Below are 16,699 nucleotides of genomic sequence, written 5' to 3'. Positions count from 1 at the left end.
AAAAAAAAAAAAAAAAAAACCCAAAAATATATTTAAGCCTTAGTCATGCAACTGGAAAGACCCTTCAAAAATTATTGCTCAGCATGGCTGTTAAAACCTAATTAGTGAAATGCATTCTTAGTCACTTGCCATGGTATTAAAAAGCTGGTGTGTTGATTTTGCTTAATTCAGAACAATAGAAAGCCAATGCAAATTTTTCAAGAGGACAGAGAAGGGAAGAGAAAAACAAGATTTGGGAATTAGGAAAGAAATGTATAAGAGCAAGGGACTCAGTTGACAATGTTTGCAGTTTGACCTGAAATCATGAACACACATATATGCATACACATGCGAGAGCACACACGTGCATACACACGCACACACACACACACACACACACACACACAAATTGCTGTTCCTGTTACTCGATTGCCAGTATTTAATACTGTAGACACAGACATATGGTATTAGCTTGTTTCTCTAAAGCTGAATGCAGCCACCAACAGGGCTACAGGCAGCGTGGCGCTGGCCTTACCTATAGCTTGGGACGAGTCCACCATGGGAACTTTGGACACTGGTGTCAGCAAGCTGAAAAGCTGCAGGGTCAGGTCTGTGGTGGTGAGAGAGGTGAATCCCTTCAGGAGCAGCTGCTGTAGCCCTGGGAAGTCCGCCCACTTGAGCTGCCCCTGGAGTTTCTCCAGCTTTTCTCGGTTCTCAGCTTTCTCCAGCGGCATATGTGCCAGCAGTCGGTTCAAGAGCCGTAAGGCCATCAGGTATTCGAACTCAAAATCAGACTCCATCAGGGCCACCGTGACCCAGAAGATGGTGGCCAGCAGGTTGGTGGGATGGCTTACGTGGGACGGGTCCGTGAGGCTCTCCTTCAGGGAGGAATTGCTTCTGGTTTTTGAGGAAAGGCCTTGTTGGGTACAAGCTTGAATTCTGTCCAGGGTAGCGCTCCGAGGCGGGTCTGAGGATCGGTCAACGACACCGAACTTCTTGGGCACAGAGAAGCTTCTCTGGTGCCGGCTCCGCTCTGCAGTCGTGGTGTTGCCACTGCCGCCGCCGCCTCCTCCCCCGCCACCAGGAGTACCGGGATTGACGTTTAGCTGTCCCGTGCTTTTCCTGCTCGCTGTCAGTTTACTGCTGGAGCTTAGGTCTGGCGACGAAGAACTAGGTACAAACAGAGGTGAAATCAGCGGAATGCCAGTGGGTACCACTGAAGAGCTGGCACTCTTGTGCTCTGAGAAGCAGCTATGGGGAGAATCCCTAGAGAACACCACCCCAATCGGTACTAAGCAGGGCCAGACCTGGTTAGTACTTGGATGGGGCGGGGGTGGGGCATCCACTTCTACCTAAATGTCGTTTAAGTTAAGGCTATGGGAAATAAACCTTAGCAAGAACAATCTCCAGAAACAGACACCCAATACAAACTTTCAATCATGGAAAATCTTAAAACTCCAGAGATGTTGTGAGCTTTCATTTGCATTCTGTTTGAATTTGGATGGGAAGAATTATAAAGTAAGACAGACCAGCAAACACAAAATTTATCTCCTCTTAGAACAGAATGTTGTCAAGAAGGAAGAGGTAAGTACACACAGCAAAGGAAATATTTTTACACTGAGAAATTTTGATTTTCCTGCCCCCCCCCCCCTGCATCTGAGGCAGGGTCTCACTATGCAATCCTTGACAACTCAGAACTGATTATACTGATCAGACTGGCCTGAACTTCCAGAGATCTTTCTTTTAACTCCACTCATACTGAAAACATCAAACTCTTTATCAGCAGTTTGTTTGGCTTCCTCCCTCCCTCCCTCCCTCCCTCCCTCCCTCCTTCCCCATCCTCTCTGTGCAGCCCAGGCTAGCCTCAGCCTCAGTGCTAGGATTAGAGGTATCAGGCAAAAGACCCAGCTTTACCTATTAAACTTTTACAGATTTAGAGATACGGGTTCATATAGTATTAGTGATCACACTAAATGTATAAAAATTGTTCAACTTAAAGATAATAAAATATGCTGGCAGTGGTGGGGCACACCTTTAATCCCAGAGCTTGGGAAGCAGAGGCAGGTGGATCTCTGTGAGTTCGAGGGCAGCTTGGTCTATAGAGTGAGTTCCAGGACAGCCAGGGCTACACAGAAAAACCATGTCTTGAAAAAACAAACAAACAAACAAACAAACAAAACAACAAATAAACAAGAAAATAAAATAGCCAGGTGTAGTAGCTCATGCATTTACCACTCACCCCCACACCCCTCCCAGGAGGTAGAGGCATGGAGATCTCTGAGTCAGCCTGCTCTACATAGTAAGTTTCAGGCTAGCCCAGAGAAAGAAAATTTCTTTTTAAAATTATTTTTTATTTTTATATGTATGAGAGTTTTGCTTGCATGTATGCATGTGTATTGCATGTGTTCCTGGTGCCTTCAAAAACTAGATGAGTGCATCAGATAGATGTCCTGGGACTGGAATTAAATATGGTTATGAGCTACCATTTAGGTGTTGGGACCATGTTTTAAGATACACATATAATGAGTATATGTGTGTATCTGTGATAACAACCCCTTTACTTGTTTAAATTTAAGAAAATAACAAAGGGTGGCTCAGGGGTTAAGAGTACTACTGCTCTTGCTGAGGCCCTGGGTTCAATTCCCAGAGCTGCCTTCATGGCTCACACCAACCTGTAACTCCCAGTCACTTGGGTGATGCACATTCATACACTAAAAATCTAAAAAATTTAAATCTAAAATTTAAATTAAAAATTTAAATTTAAATCTAAAATTTTTTTTTCTTAATAAAAGAAAATATCGAGTACACTTTTTAGGCCCTAAGTAGATTTAAAAACCTACACCTGTTCTTTCTCCAACACTCAGTACAGTATATCTGATATGCACACACCAGTCGTCTGATTCTCACCGAGATAACACTGTGAAGAGGTCGCTGTTCTTCAAGCAGTCCGACAAGTTATCCACAGCGGCCTCCAGCGTCAGGAGCGCTTCCATCACATATCCCTGTGGAGCACACAGAGACAGCGTTGGGAGCTGCTAACTTCCTGAGGATGAGCTAACCTAAGGCAAACTCTCTTCCTACCAAGACACGATTTCTGAAAGTCAGGCAGTCATGGCGGCATTCGTTTACAAAGTCTCAGATCGGATTATGAATCTTGCTTGGGGAATTACACTGCATAGGAGGTAGCTAGTAACCATAAGGATTAATTTCCCCAAGTTGGGCAACCTCAAGAGGATTAAAAACACAGCAGGGCAGGGGGTGGGGTGTGTGTGTGTGCAAGCACAGGGTGAGTGGCACCCTGATGAAGGGAAGGGCGAGCCACTGAGGGACAATGTGTGAAAGCTAGAGATTAGGAAGCAAGGTGAGGTCAGGGGATCCGTGTCCCTGTGAAACTGACTGGAACTTCTGATGGCCGGAAGGGAGAGAGAGAGCCAGGTGTGCAGAGGGCTGGCCTTAGCCTCACAGCCACGCAGTACCCTTGGGTCTAACCTGCTCAGCCCCCAAGGCTCTGAGCTCCACCTACAGGGTCTTTAGCATGACTCTCTGTCCCCATCCCGTCTCCAGATCAACTTGGAGATAATCCAGACAGGGAAGGGCAGAGCTTGATGGCAGCGGGGATCCCTGCCCTGACTGGACACACTGTGTAACTGAGTCCTCAGCAGAGGGTGCAAAGACCCAAATGTCACAAAACAACCCCATCCAATACAAACCAACCCCTTGCCATCCACCATAGAAAACCCATCATTCCTGCCACCAGACAACACAAACAAGGAGCCGCTGAAAGGATGCCTTTGTCACAAAATGTGATCACCTATGCTGAGTTTGTAGAAACAGTTCCCTGGGGTGACTTTTGTAAATAATAAGGATTAGCTTCTCCTGCCCTTCTTCTCCCCCCCCCCCCACACCCATCCCTCCTGGCGGTGTTTCTCTGACTGTCCCGGAACCTGTTTGACCAGGCTACTGGCTAACTGCTAAAATATTAATTAATTAATTAATTAATTGTGGTTTTGAGGGTTAAAGCACCTTCTATGGACTCCCGGGGAGTGCTACGACGTCACGGAGGGGCACGTAAGTGGTCACTCACTTCCGTACCTGAATCTCATCACCATGCTCTCCGATCACCTCCACCAATCTGGACAGGAGGTCAGACAGGGCATGCGCTGACAGGGGTTGTTTGAGGGCCCGGAAGATCTGGAAAGACCGGCCTGCATAGTGCCTGGAAGAGCTTGCGAGGGCAGTCTGCAGCGCGACCTCACTCAGATGCTGCTCCAGATGGAAACCTGTGGCCAGAAGAGCGAAGGGCAAGCCCTGGTGCTTCACACTGGTGCACCCAAGTCACGAGGAGACGAGGGGAGTTAGAACAAGCTAGCAGTCTCCCATCCCCCCACCCCGCATTTGACTCTGCCTAAGAAACAAACAGGGTGTAGATCTAGCTCAGTAATAGAGGGCTTGCTTGCCTAGCATGTGCCAGGCCTTAGGCACTGTGAAAGTGCCTATAAGTGCCTAATATAAAGCCCTAGAAAGATGCTCATTGGTTAAGAGCACTTGCTACTCTTTCCAGAGGATCTGGGTTCAGTTCCCACACCCACATGGAGGCTCACAACCACTTGTAATTCCAGTTCCAGGAAATCTGCTGCCCTCTTCTGGTCTCCACAGGCACTGCATGCAAGTGGTGCACATACACATGCAGGCAAAACAGCCAGACACACAAAAAATTTAAAGATGAAGGAAAACAATCTACAAACAAGCAGACAAATGAAATAATAGAACATTAAGCCATTTCAAAATAAAAAGAAATGTATGAATCATGGGAAGTGTAGAAGAGGTAGAATCTTTGAGAAAGAATGGTCCTGGCTCTGAATCAGGGGCTTGTGACTCTGGGAAATACAGGCTTTCTAAGAGCCCACATCCCTCTCTTTGAGTCGTAACAGGCCGTCTCTCTCAGGGAGGTTACAAGAATTAAGCAACACCATGTCAGGCACACAGCTGGCCCACACACGCATTATTCTTTAACACTATCCTTCTATCAGCCGTCTATTGTTCTGCTTTCATATGTGTCTGTATGTTGACATATACATGTATGTACAAGTGACACACTTGGAGCCCACATTTTGATGCCAGGTGTCTTCCTCAGTGGCGCTCTCTCCTTACTTTTGGAGACAGTGTCTCTCACTGAACCTGGAGTTGGCCCATTTCAGCCAGACTGGCGGCCCAGTGAGCTTTGGAGAGCTACCTGCCCTGTTCTCTGAGTGCTGGGGTTGCAGGTGCATTCCTGCCGGACACCCAGCCTGCTGGGCACTTTACCGACTGAGCCGTTTCTTCAGCCCTTTTTCTTTTTTTTTATGTAAGTATATATAGAATAGCGGCCTTCCTCTTTTCCTTCCCTTTTGCTGAGAAAGGATCTTACGCATCGTAGTTCAGGGTGGCCTGGGATTCGCTATGTACATGAAACAGTCCTCTTGCCCCAGACTGCTGGATTACAGGACAAGCTGCCATGCCCGGCTTACTTATTTTTGTAGAGAGGTGTTGTTAGAAATACGTTTTTAAGTAGGAGAAAGATAGAGATGCATCTAACTAATTCTAAAGACATCCAAGACCCTGTGCCAAAGTGTTTGCTCTGCCGATGCACAGATCCGGAAACGCAGACACTTCAGGGAAGGCTGTAAATATTACCTGACCGGTCTTGCCAAAGCAAGATCTCAGGAGTCAGAAAACCCCCTGATGAGGTGGGAAAGAAAAGGCAACCTAAAGACACAATTGTTCGGGGCCACTAAGCTGGTTCTTCTCTCTAAGGAGACAGACAAGAATAGAAGACCCAGTGAAAATAGTAATTTTTTTTTTGGTGGGGTACCGGGGGCCTTTTGACATGTTTGGTTGTCACATGAACATGGACAAAAAGCAATAACTCTTATTGCTGTTAGCTGAAGTTTGGCAGGGTATGATGTGTTGTCATAATGGAGTGAGCTCCATGAGAGAACGCTGGAGGGCAAGATGAGGTACCTGATCTGGAATCCTTAAATACAGAGACAACGTGACGCAGGAAATTAGAGAGTTGCTCAGCACTCTTGGAGTTCTGGTTTTTGGGTGTGATGTCTTCGTGGCACCAAAGTGGCCCGAATGCCCTAAAACAAAACATACTGACGTTAAACACATGGCTGCTGTTGTGTGTTAAAAGGCACACAAGGAGGTTCTAACTCACAAGATAAAAGTGTATTCTATTTAAAATTATATTATTATTTTTAATTATGTTTAGGCATGTGTACCTTTGTGTACATATGTACCATAAATGCAGTGCTCACAGAGGCCAGCAGAGGGCGCCAGGTCTTCTGGGAGATGGAGGCACAGAGAGTTGTGAGCCACCTGATTTTGGTGATGAGAATTGAACTTGAGTCTTCCATAAGAGCAGCAGTGCTTTTAACTGCTGAGCCATTTTTCCAGCCATATATATGTATATGTATATATACACATATATACACCATACATATACATATATAATTTATTAATTATATTCAGATATGTTTTATAATATATTATAACATAATATGTTATAATGGCTAATATAATATATAGTAATATAGTATATATAATATATAGTATAATATATAGTAATATATTATATTCCTAAATAAATATTTATATATATATTTAAACTGTAGTAGCTTAGTAATCAACTAGAAGAAGCATATCAAAACTTCTGTATTTACTCAAAAATAACTGATTTGTGGGGATTTGCTTTTGATTTTTTTCAATTAGTTAGAATTAATTAATTATCATGCACGATGATGATGTGAATCCATGGGCGCGCATGCTGCGGCGGTGCACATGTGGAGGTCTGTATACAACTTTGTGGACTCTGCTCTTTCTTTCTTTCTTTCTTTCTTCCTTTATGGGCACCCTGGGGATTCGAACTCGTGTTGTGAGACTTTCTGGGCAAGTCCCTTTACCTGCTGAGTCATGTCACCGGCCCTACTGCCATAATTTTAAACTTCTTTACAACAATCAAAATCTCTTGTTTCAGGCCAGCAAGAGGGCTCAACAGGTAAGGCGTGTGCTGCCAAGCCTGAGGATCTGAGTTCGATCCCTGGGACCTATATGGTGGGAGAAGGGTATTGATTCTGGGTAGCTGGCCTCTACCTGCACCTTCCCCACTGATCGATCACCAATCAATCAATGAGTAAATGTAAAATCTCCTATAAAAGAGGACGGTGCTTGGCATACTGTAGGTGCTATATTTTGTTTGGGAAATGACATAAAATATCTGAAATGACATAAAATATCTGAATTTGCCAATAAGAAAAGTTTATGTTGGTGTTTGGAATCATTACCAAGGTGTAAGATTCCATGGAACAACAGAAAATGGCTTCTATTATCTAAACTTGTGTTTGAACAGTAAGGATGGGCTGGATCGATGGCTCAGTGGTTAAAAGCACTGGCTGCTCTTTCAGAGGACCCAGGTTCAATTCCCAGGACCTACATGATGGCTCACAAACATCTGTAACTCTAGTTCCAGGAGATCTTGAGGTGACTACCACCATGTGGTACTGCCAGACTCTAAGAGGCAGCCGTGCTGTTGACAGATGTGAGCCTAACGTGTAAGACTGAAGTCCTCAGAAAGGACAGCATGACTTCACATCACAGGGCATTACTGTCTGCTGCACCATCTTATCATTATATGCCAAATCTCCCTGCCGACCCATCATTCCATCGATGGGATAGGAGACACCTCTCGCAGCATCTGCCCTTGACTCTGGCCAGTATCAATCAGGAGGAAGTAGGACTTCTTCCAAACAGCAAGATCGATTTCCCAGCTGTGTGGTTTAAAGGGCTGGCGATTTTTCAACAGCAGCCATCTGGAGCAGCAGCCTGATGCTTAGTGCCCCCATTACCTGGTCGTCAGAAACTCGATGAGCTTGCTGGCCTTCTCGTCCGTTTCAGTGGCTGCTTCGACATCTTCCACCTCTTGGGTCATCTGTGGGAGGTTCCCGCTGCTGCCCCCCAGACTGATGCTGGAGGAGGTGGAACTGGAGTTGAGGCCAGAGTCCGGCACTGGGGATGACTGATCCTCTCTCAGGAAGTCAAAGCCGCCTAGTGGGACGAGAAGGCAAAGGAAGAAAGGGCTAAGGTGCCAGCAAGGTTGCAGGGGCTTGGAGGTAGGTATGAATAAGGTGACATTAAAGAACACTTGAGGGTGCTGGAGTCATGGCTCAGTGGTTAAGAGCACTGGCTGCTCTTCCAGAGGTCCTGAGTTCAAATCCCAGCAACCACATGGTGGCTCACAACCATCTGTAATGGGATCCGATGCCCTCTTCTGGTGCATCTGAAGACAGCTACAGTGTACTCACATACATAAAATAAATAAATAAGTCTTTAAAAACAAAACAAAAACCACTTGATTTGGACTGTGGCTATGAGGTAATGTCGTCATGATCAATAGCCATCATTTTTCTTTTTTGCTTTTTTTCAAGACAGGGTTTCTCTGTGTAGCCCTGGCTGGCCTTGAACTCACAGAGATCCGCCAGCCTCTGACTCCTGAGTGCTGGGATTAAAGGCGTGCACCACCACTGCCTGGCATAAACATTTTTCTTTGCTTATGATAGGCCTCAGAGGCACTGCTGCGCACACCAGTGTGTGTCTGGCACCATGGGGTTTGGCTGGCTGTTGTGGCAAAGGGGTGGTACATGTATGTCTTATACATACACTGGCCTGACCAATAAATAGCCGAGCTACCAAAGGTCAGTCATCAACTATACTGTCAGGAAATTAGTCTCAAGTATTGGACAATTTAAACATTTAAAATGACTTCTTTAAGAAATATTACCCAATGGCTGCTTGTAAGTTATATTTAACGTTTTTGAGTAAATGTGGTTATGAGCTTGATTAAGTGTGTATCTAATATGTGTGTGTGTGTGCACATATGAACATGTGACCATACAATGTGTACATACATGCATATATGTATTTGGTGCTTGGGATTAGACCTATGGCCTCATGTGTGCTAAGTGTATATTCTATCACTGATCTATACCCTAACCTTATATTAGCATATTTTAATGAGCTATATCACATGGTATTCAAAGACCTATAAGAGAATACTGTTCTTTTCATTATATATTTAACACTGAATATCTTTAGTTATACTGTGGTTTTAAAATGTATACATACAACTACCTCCCTTTTCTCTATTTTTAAAATTTGTGTTCTGTCCAGATTTCAGTAAAACATAGACTCCATAAAGCAAAAACCCCTTCAGGGTAATAAGAAGGCACAAGAGAGACACTTGCACGCTTGCCCTGTCCTGCTCAGGCGCGGGGGTGGGGGGGGGAAGAGGAGCACAGTCACCTTATTTTACAACTTCATCTTTCCGTGTCAATACATCAATAGGAACATACTCACAGGGCAGTGGACAAAAGATTTATGAAAAATGCACTTTAAGATACTCAGCCATGAAAAGGGGCTTTGGAGGCATGTTACACGCAACATTTTATCATGCAGAAAGTCGAGCATAACATCATGAACTCCACAGCTTCCTGCACTTGCTACACAGCTTCCTTCACTCGCTCGCTCTCTCATTCCCCCCTGGGGATGTGGTCAATTCTCCTCTTACCGGTGTAGAGATACTCGGGCTGGTAAGCTGGCTGCATGGTTAGTGTCTTCACTTCCCCCATCTCGCGGGTCTGCAGGAGTACAGAGGCAATGGCGTGAAAGTTACTGTTGCAAGAGAGGGCGATGAGGAGGTGAAGCAGCAGCTTTTTGCTGTGCTCGAAGACTTCTGGCCGATAATGGTCCAAACCTGGAACAGAGGGCATGATCTCTTAATACAAACAGCTGCTAAAGCTCACTGAGACTCTGTGGATAGTGAAGACTCTGGGATGCTGGGAGAAATGATTTTAGCTGCCTTTGTTAGTCTTGGGTTATCCACATAAAGAAGTTGGGCTTATGGAAAAATAAGATACTCTGTGACTTAAATGAAGTGCTTGAATAAATGTTGACAGGTGACCTTTTCTTGACCTCTCTGTGGGTTTCTTTTATCTCTCCCCCCGATCTGCTATTAAAATGTTGAATTTTGATTTGTTTAATAGAAACATATCTTTGTGAGCTCTGTCTTGCTGGGAAGTGCAGGCTGTTTTTGAGTTTGAGATCCTCGGTCAGCCATTGAGTGGTGGGATCACAGATACACGTGTGTCACCACGCCAGGCTCTCTAACTTAACAGACGTTCTAGATGGTTCCCCTCCACTTCTTGCCTGACACTTGGACATCTCAAGCTAGCTGCTAAGCCTGCCACATTCCCTGTTATGTCTCTTTTTGCTTTGACAAGGCTTCATGGCTTTCCATCTGTTTCCTCAGCCAAAGACCCCTAAATAAGTCCACACTAGTTGGGGTGTCTCGAAAGATGCACCATTAATACGTTTAGATTATGGATATGCCAGTTTTGCACGATACCTGATGGCCTGGAATGTTACATATGATAGAAATGAACACCGAAAGGAACTGAGGAAGGAAAGGGCTCACTTCGGAGTGTAACCTATGTGTAACGAAACACAAGCCTAGGCGACAGGGCCTCTCTGTGTAACTCACTCTGTAGACCAGGCTGGCCTCGAACTCACAGAGCTCTGCCTGCTCTGCCTCCTGAGTGCTGGGATTAAAAGATGTTCACCAGCACTGCCCAGACCTCTGCATGTTTATCATCCTGTTGGTTAGAATCCCCCTTAGAGCCAGTCTTACCCAAAAAGACAGCATGAAGTAACAATGGAAGATGAAGAGCCCAGTCTTCCCTCACGCTGTGATCCACCACCATCTCAGTCATAAAGATCACGGCAATATTACACCTGCCCAACAAAACAGAAAAATGAGTACGAACGTCTACAGAGGATGAAAATACACCAACAGGTCAAGTCACAATTCAATGCCGCAAAGGATCACTAAAAAATGATAGAAATATTTATACAAGGGAGAGAGACTCTTTAAGATTTATTTAATTTTACTCTGCGTGTAAGATTGTCAAAATGTGAACTTCATGCATGCAGTACTCATTGAGGCCAGAAGAGGGCACTGGGTTCCCCCTGGAACAGGACTTAGCGGCAGCTGCCAGGTGGGTGCTGGCCATGAAATCCAGGTCTTCTGTGAAGCCATCTCTCCAGCTCCCCAGAGACAACACAGAGCCCCACTACAGGAAATATCCATAAATCTTATCACAGAACTGTGAATCTTCTAGCAACAAGAACTTAAGAAAAAGGAGACATAGAGGTTGAGCCCACCCGTGTACATTGCGTGGTGCCGTCTAACAAGCAGCATCGAATTAAGTCTCACGTTGTATAAAGTTAAAATTCGGAGGGTCACAGGCTGAGATTTCGCTAAATTGCTAATATTCTAGAAGCTGGTTGGCGAGGTCACACGGATTCAAGAAGGGCCTCCTTTGTGAGACCTGGCAAAAGTCCCTGTCTCACTGATAGAGAAGTCTGGTCAAAGCTTCCGTCTCCCTTTGCTTATGCATGCCGCTCACCTGTGCAGCGGCCCCCGAGGAGTGATGGTCTCTGGGAGGTAGTCAACCAAGGGGGCCCAGCATCCTCCACTGCACGGCATAGGTAAGGGCTGTGGCTGCTTGGCTTCCGTAATACTTAACAACCAGCCGGTGTAGGGAGAGATGGGATCATCTGCAGGGTGAGGAGGACATGGCTGCTTTACTTTCTGGGGAAAAGACATATGCTTACCATAGTCAGTGCTTTTAGGAAAAATCTTGTAAGTGCATGCTTGGCAAAACATTGGCTCAGTACGTGTGGATTGCACCATCCACTGGGTTAGAATTAGTTGATTATGTAATTACTTGATAAATTATTACTTAATGATTTGTAGTTCTTCATTATAGAGCAAAGAAAAATACATTTTAAAATGTTCAATCATGGGGCTGGAGAGATGTCTCAGTGGTTAAGAGCACTGGCTGCTCTTCCAGAGGTCCTGAGTTCAATTCCCAGCATCTACATGGTGGCTCACAACCATCTGTAATGAGATCTGATACCCTCTTCTGGTGTGCATGAAGACAGAGACAGTGTACTCACATATATAAAATAAATAAATAATAATTTATATATAAAAATGTTCAATTATGATTTCCACTGCAGAGAAATGCAATTCTGTATTTCAAGCTAACATAGAGCAAGAGTCCTAGGGTCATTCTGCAACAACACAAGGGACTGACCCAGACAGGTACCACATCAGGCACTGTCCTGTGTACTTTTTACCTCAAGAGTCTAGTCATGGCTGTCTACTACGAGCACCCCCATTTTATACTGAAGAAACTGACATTTCAACACATTTGGAGAGATCTGCCTGTAAACACACCCCTTGCATCCATCTGACCACGTGTCCGAGCTCTGTCACTTTTCTCTGTGTCTGGTCCACTCTCCTGTTACCATGGTTACTGTTCTCTGTGTCTGGTCCACTCTCCTCTGTTACCATGGTTCCTTACTGCCATCTTGCTTCTACTATACACACACCCCGTGTTCTACAGAGAGCCATCTTTGGAAACACTGGCCATGTGTCTTTCCTTGTCCAGTGTCCAGAGGTTCCCTTAAGGAAGCCTGCAGCCCACACAATGACCTGAGGAGTCAAGGCTACCGAGCTCCTCTTTTATGGCTAACTGCCTCCCACGCCCCCACAGTTCCCTCCACCCCAGGCACGATGTCTACCTTGCTGTTCTGTACGTGGCTAGACAAGACTTGGTCTAGTCTCAGGAACTTCTTTTCTACTGTTCCTCTAACTGGAATGTTCTTCTAGTCTCTCTTTTAACCTCACTCAGTGCTCTGTCACAAGAGCATAGTAGAGAATACTTCATATATTTATTTATTTACTTATTTATTTATGGCTGTTTTGAGAAATCAAAAGAAATGATGTGTGGGTGTTGAGGTTCGTCCTTTTGCTATCTATTGGAACGCTAAGTGTGAGCTCCTGACACCTGGTTGTCCCAGAGATGAGAGAGTCCGCAAGTACACCTTCTCCCCAAGTTATTTCAGAGTGGTAAATCAAGATGCCAACAGCCAATAGAAGAGTCATATGTGGGGTTTAGGTTTCCTGGGCTTGGGGGTCAGAGAGGGACCACAAGGGAGATGAAAGTAAGGGAGGAGGAAGGAGAAGCCACCATGGGGTAGGTGAGCCATAAGAACACGGCCCTGAGGGCTGGCTGACTGGAGCTAAGAGCAGCCCAGATGGACACAGTAAGCAATGATTCGGGGTTATCGATAGGAAAGTAGATTCTAACAGCACGGAGGTAGGCAGCAGTCCAGCTTTTGTACTGTTTAAGGGTTGTTGTAAATATAAAGGTTGAGTGTGTGGTTTTAATCTGGGAACTAAATGGTCAAAGGCGGGGTAGAAACCCCAGGTCGGGATTAAATATTTCTACATCTAAGGGTGCTTTGCTCAAACCCTGAGATGCCACCTGCCCATGAGGTGTCATCATGCTTTGGGACTGGGATCCCTAGGACACCCTGCCTCTGGAAAGATAGCAGCATTTAAACCAGCACTGGGCTCCCTAAGCCAACCTCTGCAAGGCAGGGCAGGATTCAAGTCCATACCCTGCACCCTGAGCATAGGGATACACTTCAGAGCAGCTGGCTGGCTGAGGGCTTTCTCTCCTCACCACAGAGAAGTGGGTGTTGCTCCACCACGTTTGCCGCACGGTGGGGCAGTTGTGGGGCAGTTGTCCGTATACCATTTAACCTCTTCAAGACTGAATTAAATTTATACTTATTTTTATTTGTATGTGTGTGGTATGCCTGCCTGCATGTGTGTCTCTGCACCACATGTGTGCAGTTACCCATAAGAAGCCGGAAGACGTCATCAGATCCCCAGGAAGTGGAGTGACAGAGGGTTACCAGCTGCTATGTGAGGCTGCGGATTGAATCCTGTGCTGCTTTTTAGAGGGTCCAGCTTTGATTAGCGTCCACAGGGCAGTTCACAAGCAACTGCAACTTCAGTCCTCAGAAGAATGATACCCTTCAGGCCTCCATGGGTACCGCACACAGGTGGTATAGGCACACAGTTAGACAAAGCACCCGTAATGTAAACAATTAGAAACATAGCAATTCTTTTTTAAAAAATTATATCAGATGTATTTTATTTTTGTTTTATGCACCAATTCTATTTAAAGTCACTGTCTATATTTTTACTATTTATTTTGTATAATTTTTAAAAACAATTCTTTAAGAAAGTTCCACAACACAGACTCGGGTTGTTGGCGTATCCTTTGTTTTTCCAGTTTCCTTAACTCCTAGACAACTTATATTTATACTGATGGTATCTACAGAAGCTATCTGCCCCCCAACCCCAAAAGCTACAAGTGTATTAACATTTCTAGTTTACTCAACTGACTGTGGCTTCATGAAATTCCCATAGGAATCCATCTCCTAGCTTAGCAAGGGTTTCTGAGACTATGACATGGGGGGTTTCAATAGGAGGTCATATCCCACACTCAGACCCTAGATGCACAAGGCTGAAAACTTACTCACTTCTAGGACAGTTCCAAAACTCAACAATTTTAATATATAAAAAATTTATATATATAATTAAATTTATGTATACCCAAGGTAGGCAGAATAGGGGTTGGACCCCTTGGAGCTGGAGTTGCAGGCAGCTGTGAGGCCCCATGTGGGTGCTGGGAACCAAACCTGGGTCCTCTTTACTGCTGAGCCATCTGCCCAGCCCCCAAATTTTTTTCAGCGAGATAACATCTTACCAGGCGTTCTCCAGCTTAGCACCACCTTGGAAAGCAGCGGGATCACAGACTCCCCAGGACCAGTTAGGCTCTCCCGCCTTTAATAATAAAGAACTTTCCCAGTAGCAGCTCTGTGATGCCGGAACCCCACAGCCTCTGGTACTCACTTTTATCCTCATCATACGAGCCTCCCGAGCTGTTGCTGTATCTTGACTCCAGGCGAGTGTGCGCTCGGATCACATTGCTAAACCTTTAAAAACAAAACACAGCTGTGAAGTGGTGTCCTGTGTGAACACGCTGTTGCCCAGGAGCAGATTTGACAGGTTAGGGGTTGGCTTTTTCCCTTTTTGGGGGCGGGGCAGGGACCACTTAGTTCTAATGATGGTGCTTTCTGTTTTCCTTTTTCCACCCCCTCCTCTTTCTTTAGATGGGAGTCACACTATGTAGCCCTGGATGGTTGGAACTTCCCATGTAGACCAGGTTAGCCTTGACCTCACAGAGATCTACTTGCTTCTGCCTCCCAAGTGCTGGGACTACAGGCCAAAGCCACCTGGGTTGCTATGTTTTTCTTAAAGGACTATGACAGCCATTCTACCTGAAACACTTCTCTTTTCAGTCAGGAGGGTCAGAGGTCCTGTCCTGTTCATAGGGAAAAGTCCAAACCTTGAGAGAATACTAATGCTTTAGGATAACTCTGTGCTCCAGCTGCAAAAGCTAACATCTGTTTGGGAATGAAGGTGAGCAGGATTTTAAATGGCCTGGTTCCCTTATCCGAAGACCGTGGGACAGGCTTGGCGGCCAGTCAGACCTGCTCAGTGACAACAAGCGGAGACAGGAAGAGGCAGAGATACACACGGCGGTTTCATAAGCAACCTTATGGGGCTATGGATAAATTAAACTTTCCCTCAAAATACTCAGAGGATTCTCGGAAATGTGATTGTTGGGAGGTTTTGTCTGCCTCTCTTATTTTTTGATTGATTTTGATTTTGAGTGTTTGTTGCTTGATTATGAGAAAAGAGCTGGGCTGCACCAATGTCAGACGCACAGCCTCATTTAATTAATTTGCCTCTCATTTTTAAAAAAGATTTATTTATTTATTTATTTATTTATTATATGTAAGTACACTATAGCTGTCTTCAGACACCCCAGAAGAGGGTATCAGATCTCATTACAGATGGTTGTGAGCCACCATGTGGTTGCTGGGATTTGAACTCGGGACCTGTGGAAGAGCAGCCAATGCTCTTAACCGCTGAGCCACCTCTCCAGCTCCTTGCCTCTCATTTTTGACGTAAGGATTATTTACTTTACAAATAGGGATACAGAGGCTAAAGGAGGTTAAACAGCTTGTCTGGTGTCAACCTTCGGGAGGTGACAGTACACAGAGATTGTCGGTGCCATGATACCTCTGAGTGGGTAAAACCACAATTTAAGACTGAGGGGACATCTGAGGTGACAGACACCCCATGGGTTCTATTCTGACCTGAAATATCAGAATATTGCCATGTGCCTGGTAAATGTGTGTGACTACTGTGGGTCAGTGTGACTATGCCCTTCTTCGCCAGTTCTATGGCTGTGACCAAGATGTTCATCCTGAGAACCCGAAAAGTGTCCTCTTCTGGAATATCTGAAGACAGCTACAGTGTATTTACATATAATAAATAAATAAATTTAAAAAAAAAAGAAGAAATGGCTCAGGAGGACATGGGGAAAAGTATCACGTGCTAGACAGTATGCTTTGCACCTCACTGATGAGACAGATATACAGGGGTCTTATATGATGGTTATGAAGCCAAAATCAAGCAGAAACAAGTCCTCTTGAGATGGGGGAATGTTGGAACTGTAATGCAATCTTTTTTTTTTTAATTGGGTATTTATTTCATTTACATTTTCAATGCTATCCCAAAAGTCCCCCCCCCACTCCCCCTCCCCCACTCCCACTTCTTGGCCCTGTTGTTCCCCTGTACTGAGGCATATAAAGTTTGTACGACCAATGGGCTTCTCTTTCCACTGATGGC

General features: G+C 45.1%; 1 protein-coding gene across 1 annotated transcript in view; it reads right to left on the bottom strand.

Annotated features, from left to right (window-relative positions):
• Fry (FRY microtubule binding protein) overlaps positions 1 to 16,699 on the bottom strand; it is a 233,684-nt gene that overhangs the window by 56,677 nt on the left and 160,308 nt on the right. Inside the window, exons 37-45 of the mRNA XM_029477821.1 lie at positions 14,852 to 14,934; positions 11,481 to 11,631; positions 10,703 to 10,806; positions 9,584 to 9,769; positions 7,866 to 8,064; positions 5,980 to 6,101; positions 4,072 to 4,259; positions 2,887 to 2,981; positions 515 to 1,149 (exon numbers count right to left, since the gene is read on the bottom strand). Coding sequence (XP_029333681.1) covers positions 515 to 1,149; positions 2,887 to 2,981; positions 4,072 to 4,259; positions 5,980 to 6,101; positions 7,866 to 8,064; positions 9,584 to 9,769; positions 10,703 to 10,806; positions 11,481 to 11,631; positions 14,852 to 14,934 — 1,763 coding nt within the window. The remainder of the gene's footprint in view (positions 1 to 514; positions 1,150 to 2,886; positions 2,982 to 4,071; positions 4,260 to 5,979; positions 6,102 to 7,865; positions 8,065 to 9,583; positions 9,770 to 10,702; positions 10,807 to 11,480; positions 11,632 to 14,851; positions 14,935 to 16,699) is intronic.

This window comes from Mus caroli, chromosome 5 (genome assembly GCF_900094665.2).
Source record: "Mus caroli chromosome 5, CAROLI_EIJ_v1.1, whole genome shotgun sequence".
NCBI classification, from domain to species: Eukaryota; Metazoa; Chordata; class Mammalia; order Rodentia; family Muridae; genus Mus; species Mus caroli.
Note: the sequence above shows the minus strand (reverse complement) of the source record. Positions and strands in the feature narration are given on the sequence as shown.